This window comes from Gastrolobium bilobum, unplaced genomic scaffold (assembly GCF_033153095.1).
Source record: "Gastrolobium bilobum isolate Gb01-03AN ecotype WA unplaced genomic scaffold, APGP_CSIRO_Gbil_v1 utg542, whole genome shotgun sequence".
NCBI classification, from domain to species: Eukaryota; Viridiplantae; Streptophyta; class Magnoliopsida; order Fabales; family Fabaceae; genus Gastrolobium; species Gastrolobium bilobum.
In genome coordinates this window covers 33,736-48,741 of record NW_026899572.1, presented here as the reverse complement: position 1 = coordinate 48,741, position 15,006 = coordinate 33,736, and the positions used below count along the sequence as shown (strand labels likewise).

Sequence of the window (15,006 nt, the reverse complement as noted above, 5' to 3'; positions counted from 1 at the left end):
GCTTGGTACAGGTAAAGACAAAAAAAATGGCAATGGAGTGCTTTTTTACTTATTTTCGTTACCGTTTGATTTTTTTAACTGCTAATTTTTTTTTTCTCATGCAGGAATCGTTTTTCATGCACACATGGTATATTGTTAATTGCTATTTTTGAACAAACAATATCCATCATCATCCATATATGGATGTATTGTTATGACACTTTTTATTTGTACTCACATGTTCGTGTGTCTTTTTTTTTCATACTTTCATTTGTACATTATTACTCATTCATTCCTCAGAGGATGAAGGATAAAAAATGTAGGTTCGGCATCTTGCATGTGTTGCGTTAGTTTTTACGAGACAAACAAAATGATTTTTTTCCCTCCGTGCAACGCACGGGTAATACACTAGTTCTTTTGAAAATTGTGATCCGTAGTCATTGACATTTGTCAAAAATATAGAAAACTGAAGACTATACACAGTAAACAAATCTGAAAAACCTCTTCTTATCTTTAAAATCTGAAAAATTAAATAAGGCCTGAAAAAAATGTTTCATCAAATCAAAATCAAACAACAAAACCGCACGTGTGTTTCCTAAGCCTTTTACCCTCTTTTATTATTCCCATTTTCCAATTTAACAATACAATCTCTGTCTCATAATTTTGCTTTAGCAAATTAGCACCTTCATAATAATAATAATTCATTGACCTTACTACAACTTTTTTTAATAACATAAAATTTTATTTTATTTTTGTTTTCCCTTTCCGGGATAAATCTCTCTTGGTTTTCTCAACAAGTGGCTTCTGATGTTGCAATAGGGTTTCCATTTTTTCTTTGTTTTCACCTGAGACTGTGCTTTGGTTTTCCCAGATTCGTGGCTCTTCCAGGTTGAATTTGGTAGGTTTTTTTCAATTTAAGGTTAGGGTTTTGTGAGTGCTTGTCAATGGTTTGTTGCGTGCAAGTTTAATTGGGAGTGTTCATTTTCGTACCCGCTTCAATTTCTTCGTTGGTTCTGTTGCAGTGAGAAATGGGCACTTTTTGTTTTTGATTTTTCCGTCGAATAAAGAATCAAAATCCAAGCTTTTTCTTTTTTCCTTAGCGGATTTTTGATTTGGGATGAATTTTTTTCCTCCTGCATCTTGGGCTTCGTAGTGCATTGAATTTGTGCGGCATTTACTGGAATTTGGACCCTGCGAACTGAACAAAGTGACATGCTGCGATGAAGCGTGGTGCTTGGAGGGTATTCTCAAAGTAGGACTCTCAATTCGAGGTTGAATGTTCAATCAGAGTATGGATTCTGTAAGGGATGCGGGTGATGTTGCAGGGACAGTGCTAATTCCCATGCGGTTTGTGTGGCCATATGGCGGAAGGAGTGTGTTTCTCAGTGGTTCTTTCACACGGTGAGTATTTTGTTGTTGCTACATGAATATCTTAATCTCTTTGCTACCCGTTTTGGTGAGAATGCTCTAGTTTAGTCTTGCATATGTGTGTGTGTGTGTGTGTGTTTTTTAATGTAAATTTTGTCTTAAAGGTGGTCTCAGCTTCTTCCAATGTCGCCAGTCGAAGGTTGCCCAACTGTGTTTCAAGTTATTTATAGCTTGCCCCCTGGTTATCATCAGGTTAGTTTATGTCACTGACTTACTGGCATTTTTGTGTTAGTATTAGAGGTGATTGGATAGAAAGTTTCAAGTCTTTCTAGATTATATATGTGGTTGTCTGGTTCTGTAGATTAGATAATTTTTATTGGCAGTTTTTCAGAGAGATGTTTCAGTAGCAAAGTATTCCTTTTAATAGCACTGAATTAGCTCTATATTACTTCTAGACAGCCCAAAAAAAAAAAAAAAATTAAAATTAATGGTTTAATATGAAGTCTGGTTGATACTTGATATGGAATGTAATGGGATATTGGTGCTTGAGGTTATGTTCAGAGGTTTAGAATACTAGTTCCTGTTTCATAATTTATCTTTTTCAATATTATTTTTTTTTAAATGTTATTTTGTTGTGTCAATGATTGTTATCGGAGTTTTAGCAGCAGTATACTACTCACTTTTGAGATTGCAAGTATCTGATTATGATACATAGTAGTTGAATTGAAAAGATGCTAATTTAAGATAATGTTTGGCCTTTATTCTTGGCGGCTAGATACTTATCATGAAGTTATATGAATGCAGTACAAGTTTTTTGTTGATGGAGAATGGCGGCATGATGAGCATCAGCCTTTTGTACCTGGAGAATATGGGATAGTCAACACTGTCTTCTTGGCTACTGATCCTAACTACATACCTGTTTTAACCCCAGATATTGCTTCTGGAAATAACATGGATGTGGATAATGAGGCTTTTCGCCGTGGGGTAAGAGTTAGTTGTGTTTGTTGTTATCAACCTGGCCACTATTTGTACATTGACTTTTGGCTATACTTTTGAATGAAATTTCAAAGGACAGTGCTAATATGATCTGTATGGACTCTAGAGAATTTTTTGCATCTCATTTTAGAACTCCTAGAAACCCACTTTGTTATTTGTTTAGGACTTTGAATCCAGTAATTTTGATCTATGTAGGTCTATTGAGCCTTCTATTTGCAATACAACAAAATATAATCTTCCTGATTGTCTTATTTGTCATAAGTCATAGCCCTTGTAACTTACAATGTCATGTTGCGCATGTTTATTCTGTTACCTTTTAGATTTTGATTTCTGCTCATGTCTAAAACTGTACTCTTGTTTATTTGCATCTGAAATTTAATAGTTCGGACATCAAATATAATATGTAGCTCACTTATAAAGCAGGTTCGGTTGACGGATGGTACATTGAGTGAGGTTCTGCCAAGAATATCAGATGCTGATGTACAGATCTCCTGTCAGCGTATTTCTGCATTTCTGTCTATGCACACAGCTTATGAATTATTTCCTGAGTCAGGCAAGGTTTGGAAGTTTTACCATTGACCCTTTATTTTGGACTTTATGATTAACGTACAGTCACACAAATTGCAAATTACAATCTTACTGATTTATTGACTCCTGGCTGCAGGTTGTTGCCTTGGATGTTGATCTGCCAGTGAAACAGGCATTTCATATACTGCATGAGCAGGTACCGTACCTCTTTGTTTATCTTAGATTACAATTTGGGGAGCCCTTTTTGCATATATTGAATAACTTTGCTAAAACATGCTTGATTGCTATCATGTCACTTTACTTGCCTTTACTCTAATAAATAGGAGAGACAAGACTCTTCCTTTTTGAATTATTCTCTGTAATTTGACCAATTGTTTCAGCAGCTTAGCTTTGACAATGATTCAAGTCTTTTCCTTCTTTGGTTACATGTTATAGCTTTCTCTGTTTTAGTTTTATTGCGTCTTCATCCATTGCTGATTAGAAGTTTACATATGCAATTTTTCTAATCTGGATAATTTACAGGGAATTTTCATGGCTCCACTTTGGGACTTCTGCAAGGGACAATTTGTTGGTGTTCTTAGTGCTTTGGATTTTATTCTAATTTTAAGAGAGGTATGTGTTTTATATTTTATTTTAATTTTAATAGATGTATCTTAAATTTAAGATCATTATCTCCTTGTATTGGCAAGTTTTCTTTTTTGAATGCAAAGCTCTTCTCATGATGATTTGTGTGGATGTTAAGTGACTTAGAAAGGAAAATATATGACATATACAAGATGTATGACAAGTTTCAAAACCAGGCAGCAAAAGTAAATGGGAAAAAAGAAAAACAATTAAGAAAACTATAATAAATATATCTTGCATGATTACAATGATTTTTGTTCTTGAAAGGTTGGCCTTCCTATTCCAATCAAGCAGTGTACTTGTATGCCTGGACAATTTTCTTGTGCAATCAACTTCTTTAAAGAAATGTTTCTCCACCTTTGACACTTAATGAGTCCATTGGTGATTGGCAGGAACGAATTACTAAAAATATAGACAATTTTCATTATGTTTGAACAATTGGCAATGAATGAACAAATAATCAATTGACTCTGCATGTTGTTTGCATAAATAGCACTGACTTGTGGCCATTTTTTTATCTCAAGTTATTTGATGTTGATCGTAGAAATGATGAATCCATTTGTAAAAGGACACATCAGAAATTGAATCTTGTGTTTGTCTTAGTGGATAATTCTAACCTTGATATGCACAATGACAATGTTCATTGAAGATGATTGATATTGATATTGATTTTAGTAGTTTCCAGCATAATATGATATGGGTACCAGATATAGTTGTTGAGAATCAATTTCAAGATTTTGTGAGTATGGTTAAACTGCTTATTCAAATTGCATATTTTCAGATAACTCTGTCTGACTAGCTGCAGTGCATAGTTTATCCTTGGAATTATGCAAAGATCAGAAGATAAATTTTTTAACTTGTTTACTCATAACTTTTTTCCATGAAAAAGAATTTGTACACAGATCTTCATCTGAAAAGAAATCATGCATCCCATTCTCAGCTTCAAATAATCCAAATCATAAAATTTGCTCTGTTAGTTACACCAGTCCCCTCAATAATATGGAACTTGTACTATAGTTCATTCCTATCGTCATCCTGATCTCCACTGCAAGTCTGCTACTCACAACATCCTTTTGATAATCTAATTCAATTAAGCTGCATGTGGCTCATATTAATCAATCACATTGAAAAAATGGTTTGAACACTCATTCCAGTAAACCAACTAAAATAATATTTCTTCTCATCCCTTTTATAGAGAATTTTTTTCTTTCCGTTTTTGGATAGAAAAATATTTTTAATTTGAGAGAAGGGAAAGAAATTATGATGAGGGCAAGATGTACCATGCAAATACAAAAGGAAGAAAATAAAAGACTAAGAGAAAACTAAGTGTGCAATGGAGTTGCCCAATCTCTGCAAGTCAGAGATGGAAAAACTATTTTAAAACAACCTTGGGCTGAACATCAAAGAGAGGCTAAGACACAATCTTGTCCAAAAGAAGATTTAATGGTAAGGTAGCCCTTTGAAAATGCGAGTGTTAGGCTTCAGCCAAGTGCACCAAAGAATTGAATAAATTGCATGCTGCCACAAAATTTTGGCAGTTTCCTTGTTACCAAATTCTTCGTAGCAATCCTACAGAAACTGTTATGAGGACCCATGAACTGCTTCTTGAAAATCCCAAGAAGGAAAGTAGCTTCCTTGTTATCTGAAGCATCTCATTTGCGTTAATCCTATTTAGTGCCACCATCCAAACAACAGATTTGATCTTAGAGGGTGCCTTTGACTTCCTAATGGCTTAGCCTAGGAGGAGACTTTTGCTATTTGGGGAATGAGTTATGAACTGAAAAAAGGGTTTACAAGAAAATGCACCAGAAGGGCCAGAGTCTAAACTCTTCTTTCAGAGTTATTATAGAGTATGTTTTTTACCATCCAATGTTGCTGTAGAAGCAGTAACCTGAAACAAGGTTGCTTACTAAGTATCCTAGCTTTAGAGAGTGATTTTAATGAGAGTCAACTTCCTCCCTTATATCTGACCTTTTTTCCAACTTACAAGAGCCACTTCGCTGGATTGTTTATACAAAGGGAGGGTTGAAATGTCTTGGGAAAAAATAATTCCCTAATGATGGGATTTAATCAATTTTAATTTTCTTTTTCTGTATTGTTTGTTAAGAAGAAGAAATTAGTATTTGTTAACTTACTATTGTTGATGTTGAGGATTAGTAGAATATGTAACTAAGGTTCCTTAGGGGCTTTGTGTACGACTAGCAATTATTCTTCAATCTTTTACATGGCTACCTGTAAAGTTCATGTGTTCATACATATATTTTGTAATGCCTGTTGTAACTTGTTATTGTCCTATTCTCAGCTGGGGAATCATGGGTCCAATCTGACAGAAGAGGAGCTTGAAACACATACCGTTTCAGCTTGGAAAGAAGGAAAATCATATCTAAATAGACAGAACAATGGGCATGGAACTGCATTTTCCAGACCTTTTTTTATCCATGTAAGTGTTTTGTATGGCTTTAGTATGTCATACGGCTCATATTTGGACTACTTGCAGATTATGGTTTGTAAAATATATATAAAGATTCTCATGTTTTTTGGAATATAATGAGAAGCTTGAGTTAATTGTAGCCCTGGATTTTTTTTTTTGTAATTCGATCTCTGCGTAACGTAGGTTCAATGTAGAATAGTGTCTGCATTCTGCAACATGTGTAAAGGAATGAAAAAGAAATCTTAAAGAGGTCTATTTTTAAAAATCAACTTGAAGCTTATGCAGGTTATCAAATTTCTTGCCTAGACTTGTGTGTCGATACTAAAAGGCAGGAATGCATGTCCTTGCAGTTTAGGAAAATTTGTCTTTTATACTTTTCAAATTACTGGCAACTTAATCTAAATAAATATATTTTCTTAACCTTTCACTAAGCTGTGAGGAAACCCATGGCATATGCAAATGGCAGGAGGGTTGTTACTCTAGATATAAGAACCAATGTAATGATGACAAGATCTTGGCCAGGTATATATTAGCAACACATTAGGACTTTAAATTGTCATATATTAGTATTATTATTTAATGCCCATCCATTTTCATTTGCTGTTATTACTTATTTCAGGTTGAAAAGAAATTGAGATATAACTTGGGCCTCTTCCTTATCAAACTAAAATGAATAAAATACTGTTGCTCTTGCGATATCCCTTTTATCTCTTGTTCATTTTTATTTTTGTTTTCTTAAGTTTAAATTCAGTCTGTTTTGAATACCAAGTGTCTATTGACAGTCAAGGCATGGAAATTGCAGACTAAAGGGAGGTTGTTTCCAAAATTGAAAGGCAGATGATCTTGAATGTTAAATTTCTAGGCATGGAGAATTGCCTTTGTAATCTTCTTGAAAACCTATCTTGGCCTTAGCTTGTATAGATGTATTCTCAATCATGAAATGATTGAGTGATTTCACTAGTTTTCATTTTATGCTTTAATTAAAGGCACATGTCTATTGCAGCAGCTCTGATATAGCTTACTTACTATGTTTGACATCCTTTTTGAATATTCTTTTATTATGCAGGCAGGGCCATATGATAATCTGAAAGACATTGCCATGAAGATCGTGCAAAAGGAGGTTTCAACAGTTCCTATTATCCATTCATCTTCTGAAGATGGTTCATTTCCTCAGTTACTACATCTTGCTTCACTTTCTGGAATACTTAAATGTGAGCTTTGATGATAGCTTTCTTTATAATGTTATTAAGTATGCTTTATGCTTACCAAATTGATTTTTCAGGTATTTGTAGGTATTTTAGGAATTGCTCTAGTTCATTGCCTATACTTCAACTTCCAATCGGTGCAATACCTGTGGGCACGTGGATGCCTAAAATCGGGGAATCAAATCGGCGGCCTCTAGCAATGCTGAGACCAAGTGCTTCTCTCGCTTCAGCCCTAAATTTGTTAGTTCAAGGTGTGAACTTTTTGTCTGACCTTGAACATAGTGTATCAAAAAGAAAAGCAACAGAGAGAAAGAATGAAGAAATTGGTATCCTATTATACTTCTGAGGTATTAGGCTGATGGTAGAGGGCACTGTCTACACTTTTAGAAGAAAGTTGATTTGTGATTAATTATCAAAAGAGAACACGAATTTGATGGGGTGATACCATTTTTTGATTCAAGCATCAAATAAAAGAAATGTTTGCTTTGAACATGAGCATAATTTTGCTTACATTACTTCTTGCCTTTTGCTTTTGCAGCCCAAGTAAGTTCAATACCGATAGTCGATGATAATGACTCGTTACTTGATGTATATTGTCGGAGGTTTGTTTTTATATCCTTATTATTGTACTTCATGATGCCTTGTTTGATATACTGTAGAGTCAATCTGTGGTTCTAGCATTAAATTGTCCTCTGATCATTTCATTCTTCGTAGTGTCTTGTAAATGCTTCTCACTTTCCTCCCCGCACTTCTTTTTTGATAGTGACATAACGGCTTTGGCAAAGGACAGAGCATATACACATATTAATCTTGATGAAATGACTGTTCATCAGGTAAGTTTTTTTTTTTTTTTTAATTTTTGCTTACCAATAAACTTCTGCTGACAATTTATAGTTTAAAAATTACAAAATACAAATATGTTCTGAGTTCATCTTTTCCTTATTAATTTGGTTAGGAAGTCTGCTGAGCCTAGGGGACACCAAAGATGATCTTAAGAATTTATAGATTTATTCAGCACACTTTCTGTGATAAATTTCTTTTTAGAAAGCATTTTAGTTGGCATCATACAGCATAGGGTCAACTATAGGAGAGATGCTTTGATTTATTGTTTTGGGTCTCGTTTAAGTATATATTATCCTTTATTCTTGAAATAATTTATTGTTATGTCTTGAATGAGATCTTATGTCTCTTTTTCTTGATTATTGGCTGTTGAATAGATCTAGTGGTTGACAGTCAACATACGTTGATGAATAAATAGATGCTTGAGTAATGTTAAAAATGATATCGAGTTTGATTCTTTATTTTTCTTCCAATATTAACGTTATCGATGCTGTATTGACACACACTTCTTTTTGATATTTAGCGTTAATATGCATCTGTGGCTTAATTTGAACATTGTAAATATATATATGTGCACTTCTACCAATGAAGATTTGTCTTCTTTGTCCTGTATTTTCCTGCTGAAGCTTGTGTGAACTTTAGTGATGACTTTATCTTATGAATGTTGGTATAAATAGACCTCTGTTGGTACCTTTGGTGAATCCTAACTTTCATCAATGGTTAGGTGGGGGAACTAGAAATATAGGCAATAATCCAGGTCAATCTTGTAGCAATTTGGTGGTTAGTACGAGCTGATATACAGATGGAATCGAGTTTCAGGAGCTGGGGGAAAAATTAGAGAAGTAGGAAGAAAAAGGAACCTTGACAATGATTAATGAGTTGATAAGTATGACAAATTGGTAAGTAGTTTCGTTGAGAAGGTTTGCTGCATGATAGGTCATAGGTCGGATAAATCCAGCATGAGAATATTTTTGTTGTCCTGGAACTGTAAAGTTTATAAAGAAGGAAATTCAAATTTCTTTTGAAGCTGCTTGATTAAATCTGACGGACTATGAAGGTTAAGGATCAGTACAGAATGAGGTCCATGAGCTCTGTGGAATGTTTCTGGTAATTGCAACTTCGAAACAAGCTTATGACATACTGAGCACTCATATCTCAATCACAGCAACCATATCAGTGCCAAGGATTTCTAAGCTTCCTGGACTAATGGACTGATATTGTAGAACATGTTTGGCGGCGGGTCAACATTTGTGTGATTTTTGCTAATTTGTGTATTTGTTTCTCTTGATTGATGTTAATTGAGAATTATTTTTTTTTTAAAAAAAAAGAAAAAGAAAAAAGAAAAAAGATTTCATTTTAAGCTGTAATTAATGGTAGTGTCTTTGTCAGTCTGAAGTCTAAGCTAAGGTTGCATACTTTATTTATATGGAGGCCCTTTTTTTTTTAGTGATTTTCTTCTTGAGATCATAGTATCTCTTGCATGCTTTATTGTCCAGGCTTTGCAGTTGGGCCAGGACGCATATAGTCCCTATGAGCTTAGAAGTCAAAGATGTCAGATGTGTTTGCGTTCTGATTCTCTGCATAAAGTGATGGAACGTCTGGCAAATCCAGGTGGGCTTGTTTTTCCTTTTTCCTTTTTTTGGTGAAGCATGACTTTGAGTTTCTTTTTCTACATGGCTGGCTTTTCTTTCAAGATTATTTTTTGTTAATTTTCATTTGGTCATTGACTTCCTATGTTAGCCTTCGGTTCTTGTGAACATTCATTTGTGTCTTCCAATATTGATGGAAACCAATATCTTATTTTATAGACTTGTACCCCCAAATATTCAATGAATATGGAGGATAGATAATTATTACTCCTTGTAATGATATATGTGCTATATTTATGTTGTTTTTGGATGCCATGCTTGACAATGTGAGTCCAATTTTCTGTGTCAACATTGGGTTAGTTCTCTGTCCTCTGCCAAATTTCTGATGGTTTTCTTAAGCCAAACTTAAAATTCTTTTTTCCCCAAGGATTATATAGATTGTTGACATAGCATTTAATACATTATAGCCAGCTTGAAGGGTGGTAAGTCTGTAACTAGCAGTGTTTAGTGGCACCCACAATGAGTGTTCACAAAAATAAAAATTAAATTCAGACACTTATGGCCAATTTTGTGTCCTTTTAAAATAAGAAGTTGCTTAATTGTAGAAAGTGGGTGTAAGTTGGGCTCCATGTCGTTGAAGTAGTAATGAAATTTTTCTTCTTTATTTTCATAGCATAAGCTATTTCTTGGGTTTTTGGTAATAGAGTTGGATATCAAGTGGAGGGAATATCAATATAAACAATGAAGAGTTATGTGTCCAAGTTGTGGCATAGAAGTTACAACTGCAATATTCAATTTGTTGCAGTGTTTTTTGCTAACTTGATTTAGCAGTAAGTTTAGTTTTTCCAGATATCCATGGATTTCATTTTGAAGATTGTCATGCTAAAAATGGGTTCAGGTGTGAGGCGGCTTGTTATTGTGGAAGCTGGGAGCAAGCGTGTAGAAGGCATTGTTTCATTGAGTGATATATTCAAGTTCTTCCTTGGTGAATGAAGGAGTAATATGGTATGTGCAGTGGTTATAACACTTAAGCATATATTTAGGCCCTCATCAACCATTCAGAAAAGATTTCAGTGCTTTTTACATGGTGATTTTATCTCTCATTTCATTGTAATACAATTGGATTGGCCTCTTGCTTTATTACCTCGTTTTAAGATTTTAGGCTAGAGAATGAGGCCTGTATATTTATTCATCTCTACTCATTCCTATTATCTTCAAATGTATTGTGCTCCCATAATGTGGGGGAGCACAAGTTCTGTAATCGTTTTATACTGTGAACATACAAAGTATGAGAAAAAAAAAAAGATATTCTGAGACGAATCTGCCACTAATTATGTTCATTGTAATCACTTCCCTTCATTGCTATAAGCATTCTGTTCATTATAGTGACCTTTAAAATTCCACTAATTATGATATATATGCATTAACATAACAATCTGCCACTAATTCTCTCCATTAATGATTTTATAATTTCCTATTTCTATTAATCGAATTGACAAATGTAATTAATAAGTTTAAAATCCCATGGAGTGTGTCATTTGATTTTTCATTGATGTAAAGCAATGATCACTTATGGTGGCAACTGGAGCACCTGTATTTATTCACTCACCATCGTATAAATCTTTATTATTATTTCAACCAAACAAAATTTAACGTTTTAATTATTATATTCCACAAGATACAATATTAATTTTTTTGTTTAATATTTTTAACTATATAAAATATGCCAATTAAAAGAGTATGACATAAATGATAGGAGCTATAACCACCTCAACAATAACAATATCGCACACATATTTCGTAGTTCAAAAGCATTGGAACATATATTGTATTCTATTGGACTATCAAGGATGTATTTAACAACAAAAATGATTTTCTTCAATTGCTTTAGCACCATTGCGTATATATTCTTTTAATATTTGTTCAATAGCACGCATTTTAAAACATTATGTATTTAACAATGGCGTTCATTACTATATAAAAACGCGTTCTACATAATAATATGTAACATTAAAAGGCCTTTCATATTATTTTTTTGACTTCTGTTCATTGCTATATAAAAACGTGTTCTTCAAATCATACATAGATTAACAATTGCTTTAGCAAGTATTCAACAAATTACATAATTACACCAGAAAAAGATATACTGCAAAACATTAAACTTTCATTAACAATTGTTCAACATCACCGACGAATACAAAGACACCAATTTAAAACTTAACAGTCTAAAAAATGAAATTAGACTATTAACATTCTACAAAATAAATTCCAGTTCATAGTCTGCCTTGCAAAATTCACATGTAATCCCATTATCATAATTATCTTCATCCTTTTCCACGACGCATGTTCATACACATAATCATCCTCCGTAACATGAAGAAAATCTTTACAGGTTGGTTTGACATATTGCAGATGTCTTCAATTGAATAAGATGCAACATTTGCAAACACCTCCAATAAAAAATTGGCTGGAATAGTTTTGAGCGACTTATGTTGTTGGTTCTCAATCCTTCCCTTCTTGACAGCAGATGAATCAACCATTATATTGAACAAAGATGGAATGCTTGACAAATGGTTTAATGAACGATGTAAAGTGAAGGTTTCAGAAAATGCAATAGGAATAAGAAACTTCACCTTGACGATATATAATGAAGGTTGTTTCGGTTGAAGGACAGACATAATGATTGAGAATGTTCACCAAAATGAATGAACTAATGTGTTTCTTTAGTCTGACCATTAAAACTTCATTCATTCCAAACGACTTTAATTTTACTTTTAAAATTCCTTTTCGTATGTTTGTATAGCCTTTTCTTTTAAAATTTAAAATTTCATTCCTTTCCTTGTATTCACTAATTCAACTCCTCGTATTTGTCAATTCACATTAAAGTCTGTTGTTGAACTTCCACAAATAATTACAATGTTAATGTGTCGTTTCATTTTTAGACATAGTAAAGCAATCACGTATGATGCAACACTTCCCTTCATTGCTATAAGCAATTAATTTGTTCGTTAGAGTGAGTGACCTTTAAATTTTCATCAATCGTATAACGATTGAACTTCACCCATCTTATTTGTGTACTTCCATACGTATTAACATTTACTGTTATAATAATTATGACAACTTATAGCAATTACTATGTTAATGTGTTGTTTCATTTTTAGAAGGGTATAAGCAATTACGTCTGATGTTGGCAACTGCAATCAACAATTACGATGGCAACTGCAACACTTCAGTTTATTGCTATAAACAAATTGTTCTGCATTATAATATGTAATATTAATAGTTATGACATTTCCAATTTAGAACGCAATCCTAGTCGATATGCATGACTAACATAAGTGTGTTAATCTTTGGGGGTACTTACGTAAGTGTGTTAATCTTTACAGGTATGATAATTAATGCTAACACATCAGCCGAATAGACATAATAGTTTGTTAAATACTTAATAGTTGCATTAATGTTTTTTTATCTTTTCTTTCTCCAAAGCCAATAATTAACATAAGACTCTTCGTATTTCCCCATCAATTTTCATTTTTCAGAGATTTCGGTAGGAAATGGTTAAAACTTAAAACAACTTTGTGTATTTACTTAAAAAAATCAACAACATTAGTATGCATTTTTTGGTTATCATTTAAAACAACATTTTGTAGTTACTAAAAAAAAAAAAAAAGAAACATTGTTTTCACCATTTATATACAAATATATATAGTCAAAGTGATGTAATGTTTTTTAATTAATTATTAGTAAAGAATACACTGTGAATTTTTGAAATAATCAATTCTCTTTATATACACTAGTTACCAATTTCACATTCTGTTCTATATCCTTATTAATGGCAAACATCATTTCAATCATGATTTAAGTAGGCAACTGCAATTAAATTACATATGGCTATATTAATTTACATAAGTTGTGGCAACCATAATTAATATATATAAAAACACATTTATAAATTTTCTCTTTGTTTCCAATGCTGCAATTTGGAGGCCTACATTAATTAACAGACACCTTTAAGTTACCATTCCTTTTGTTCAATAATTATGTCTATTAAGTTTCCACGACTATTGAGTACTTCTATACCAATTACTCATAGTAGGTATAATAATTATTGTTTCATTTATATCCAGTCTGTAGATACAAGGTATGTTTTGATGATAACAAAATGACAACAACAAAAAGAGAACAATCTTGATCAAGAGCAAAAAGCAACATGCCTACGTGAAGATTAAATATATATGAAAAAGTCATACAAGAAGAATGATGAGTCATCAAAGTGACAAGAACAAGGATAAGCATTGAAGATTAAAGGCAACAAACCATGGACAACATATAAGAGAAGCTCAATATCATAACAATAGTGAAAAAAGATCAAAACCAACATAATGCCAAGCATTGTCATTGATGAATCAAAGTGATGATGTGGATGAAACGTACACTTGATGATTCCACGTCAACATAGTTTTGATGATAACAAAGAGGAATGCTCAAGGACGACGCAACATCCAAAAGAAACTCAAAAGTGAAAGCATGCAAGCACCAAGTCTCAAGCATCAATCCAAGTTCAAAATCTCAAATGGTATATTCATTTAGGACTTATGAAAAATGTGTAAATGTGTATAAATTCTAGCATTACATGAGCTCAAGTTCATTCATCACTCATATATTTCAAAAGCATGCATCCTTAAAGAAATATCAAAACAAAAGGTTTGACTCGTCCAAAATTGATTTGAAAAAGGTACCTACATGATTTAAACGCTTCAAGACAGTTTCCATAACAAACTTCATGAATCACAAGTCATAAAAACCTTTTTAAAAGAAAAGAAACTCAGAATTCGAGCAAAAAGGATGCTGCCATGAAATATCCGGATATTGCACTGAGAATATCCGGATATCAATATTCGGATATCAATATTCGGATACCATATCCGGATATCCATATCCGGATATGAGCCCGATAAATATCCGGATATGTACGGATTACAACGGCTAGAAACAGCTAGTTTTCAAAGGAGGTGTCAATATAAATACCCACATCAGTCATGATGAACAGTACACGACCATAGATCAATTATTGAAGCTTTGTTACTCTTTCTAGCCTATTATTGCTTATTAATCACTTACTTTGATCATTGCATACACTTGAGCTCATCTTTCCTTTGAAGTTATACATCTATTAGTTCTTCAATTTGTGCAATCTGTACTTTGAGAGTACTTAGCCACTTTTAATCACCTCAATCTTACTTCTTGATTTGAGAGGGGAGTGAATCCTATACTAGAGAGGTCACCAAATTCCTAAGAAAATTTGGAGTGAAAAATTGTGAGGCATCAAGAGCCCGAAGTCTTGAAAGGTTGTAGAGGTTTGTCAAGCACCCACAAGCTTGATAGTTAGTGAAAAGTATTGATCGAGCGGCTTCAGTCTGGACGTAGGTCACGGTGGTGGTGACCG

At 33.2% G+C, this 15,006-nt stretch overlaps 1 protein-coding gene across 2 annotated transcripts; it reads left to right on the top strand.

Annotated features, from left to right (window-relative positions):
- The first annotated feature begins 724 nt into the window (after positions 1 to 724).
- LOC133291605 (sucrose nonfermenting 4-like protein) lies at positions 725 to 10,893 on the top strand. Of its 2 annotated transcripts, none has more exons than XM_061489890.1 (13): positions 725 to 1,380; positions 1,512 to 1,599; positions 2,152 to 2,316; positions 2,764 to 2,901; positions 3,008 to 3,067; positions 3,394 to 3,483; positions 5,798 to 5,935; positions 6,993 to 7,137; positions 7,209 to 7,382; positions 7,670 to 7,733; positions 7,895 to 7,964; positions 9,468 to 9,582; positions 10,459 to 10,893. In XM_061489890.1, exons 1-13 carry the CDS (start codon positions 1,256 to 1,258, stop codon positions 10,551 to 10,553), a joined length of 1,467 nt encoding a protein of 488 aa, XP_061345874.1. In that variant the 5' UTR covers positions 725 to 1,255; the 3' UTR covers positions 10,554 to 10,893. The 2 variants fall into 2 exon arrangements, with proteins under 2 accessions (XP_061345874.1, XP_061345873.1); XM_061489889.1 differs by having other exon boundaries at positions 728 to 1,380; positions 2,152 to 2,331; positions 2,767 to 2,901.
- The last annotated feature ends 4,113 nt before the right edge of the window (positions 10,894 to 15,006 follow it).

Coding starts and splice junctions, on each gene's coding strand:
- LOC133291605 (XM_061489889.1), top strand. CDS start 1,256: ATGTTCAATCAGAGTATGGATTCTGTAAGGGATGCGGGTGATGTTGCA. Junction 1,600..2,151: donor TGCCCCCTGGTTATCATCAG/GTTAGTTTATGT, acceptor ATATGAATGCAG/TACAAGTTTTTTGTTGATGG. Junction 7,734..7,894: donor CTTGATGTATATTGTCGGAG/GTTTGTTTTTAT, acceptor CTTTTTTGATAG/TGACATAACGGCTTTGGCAA.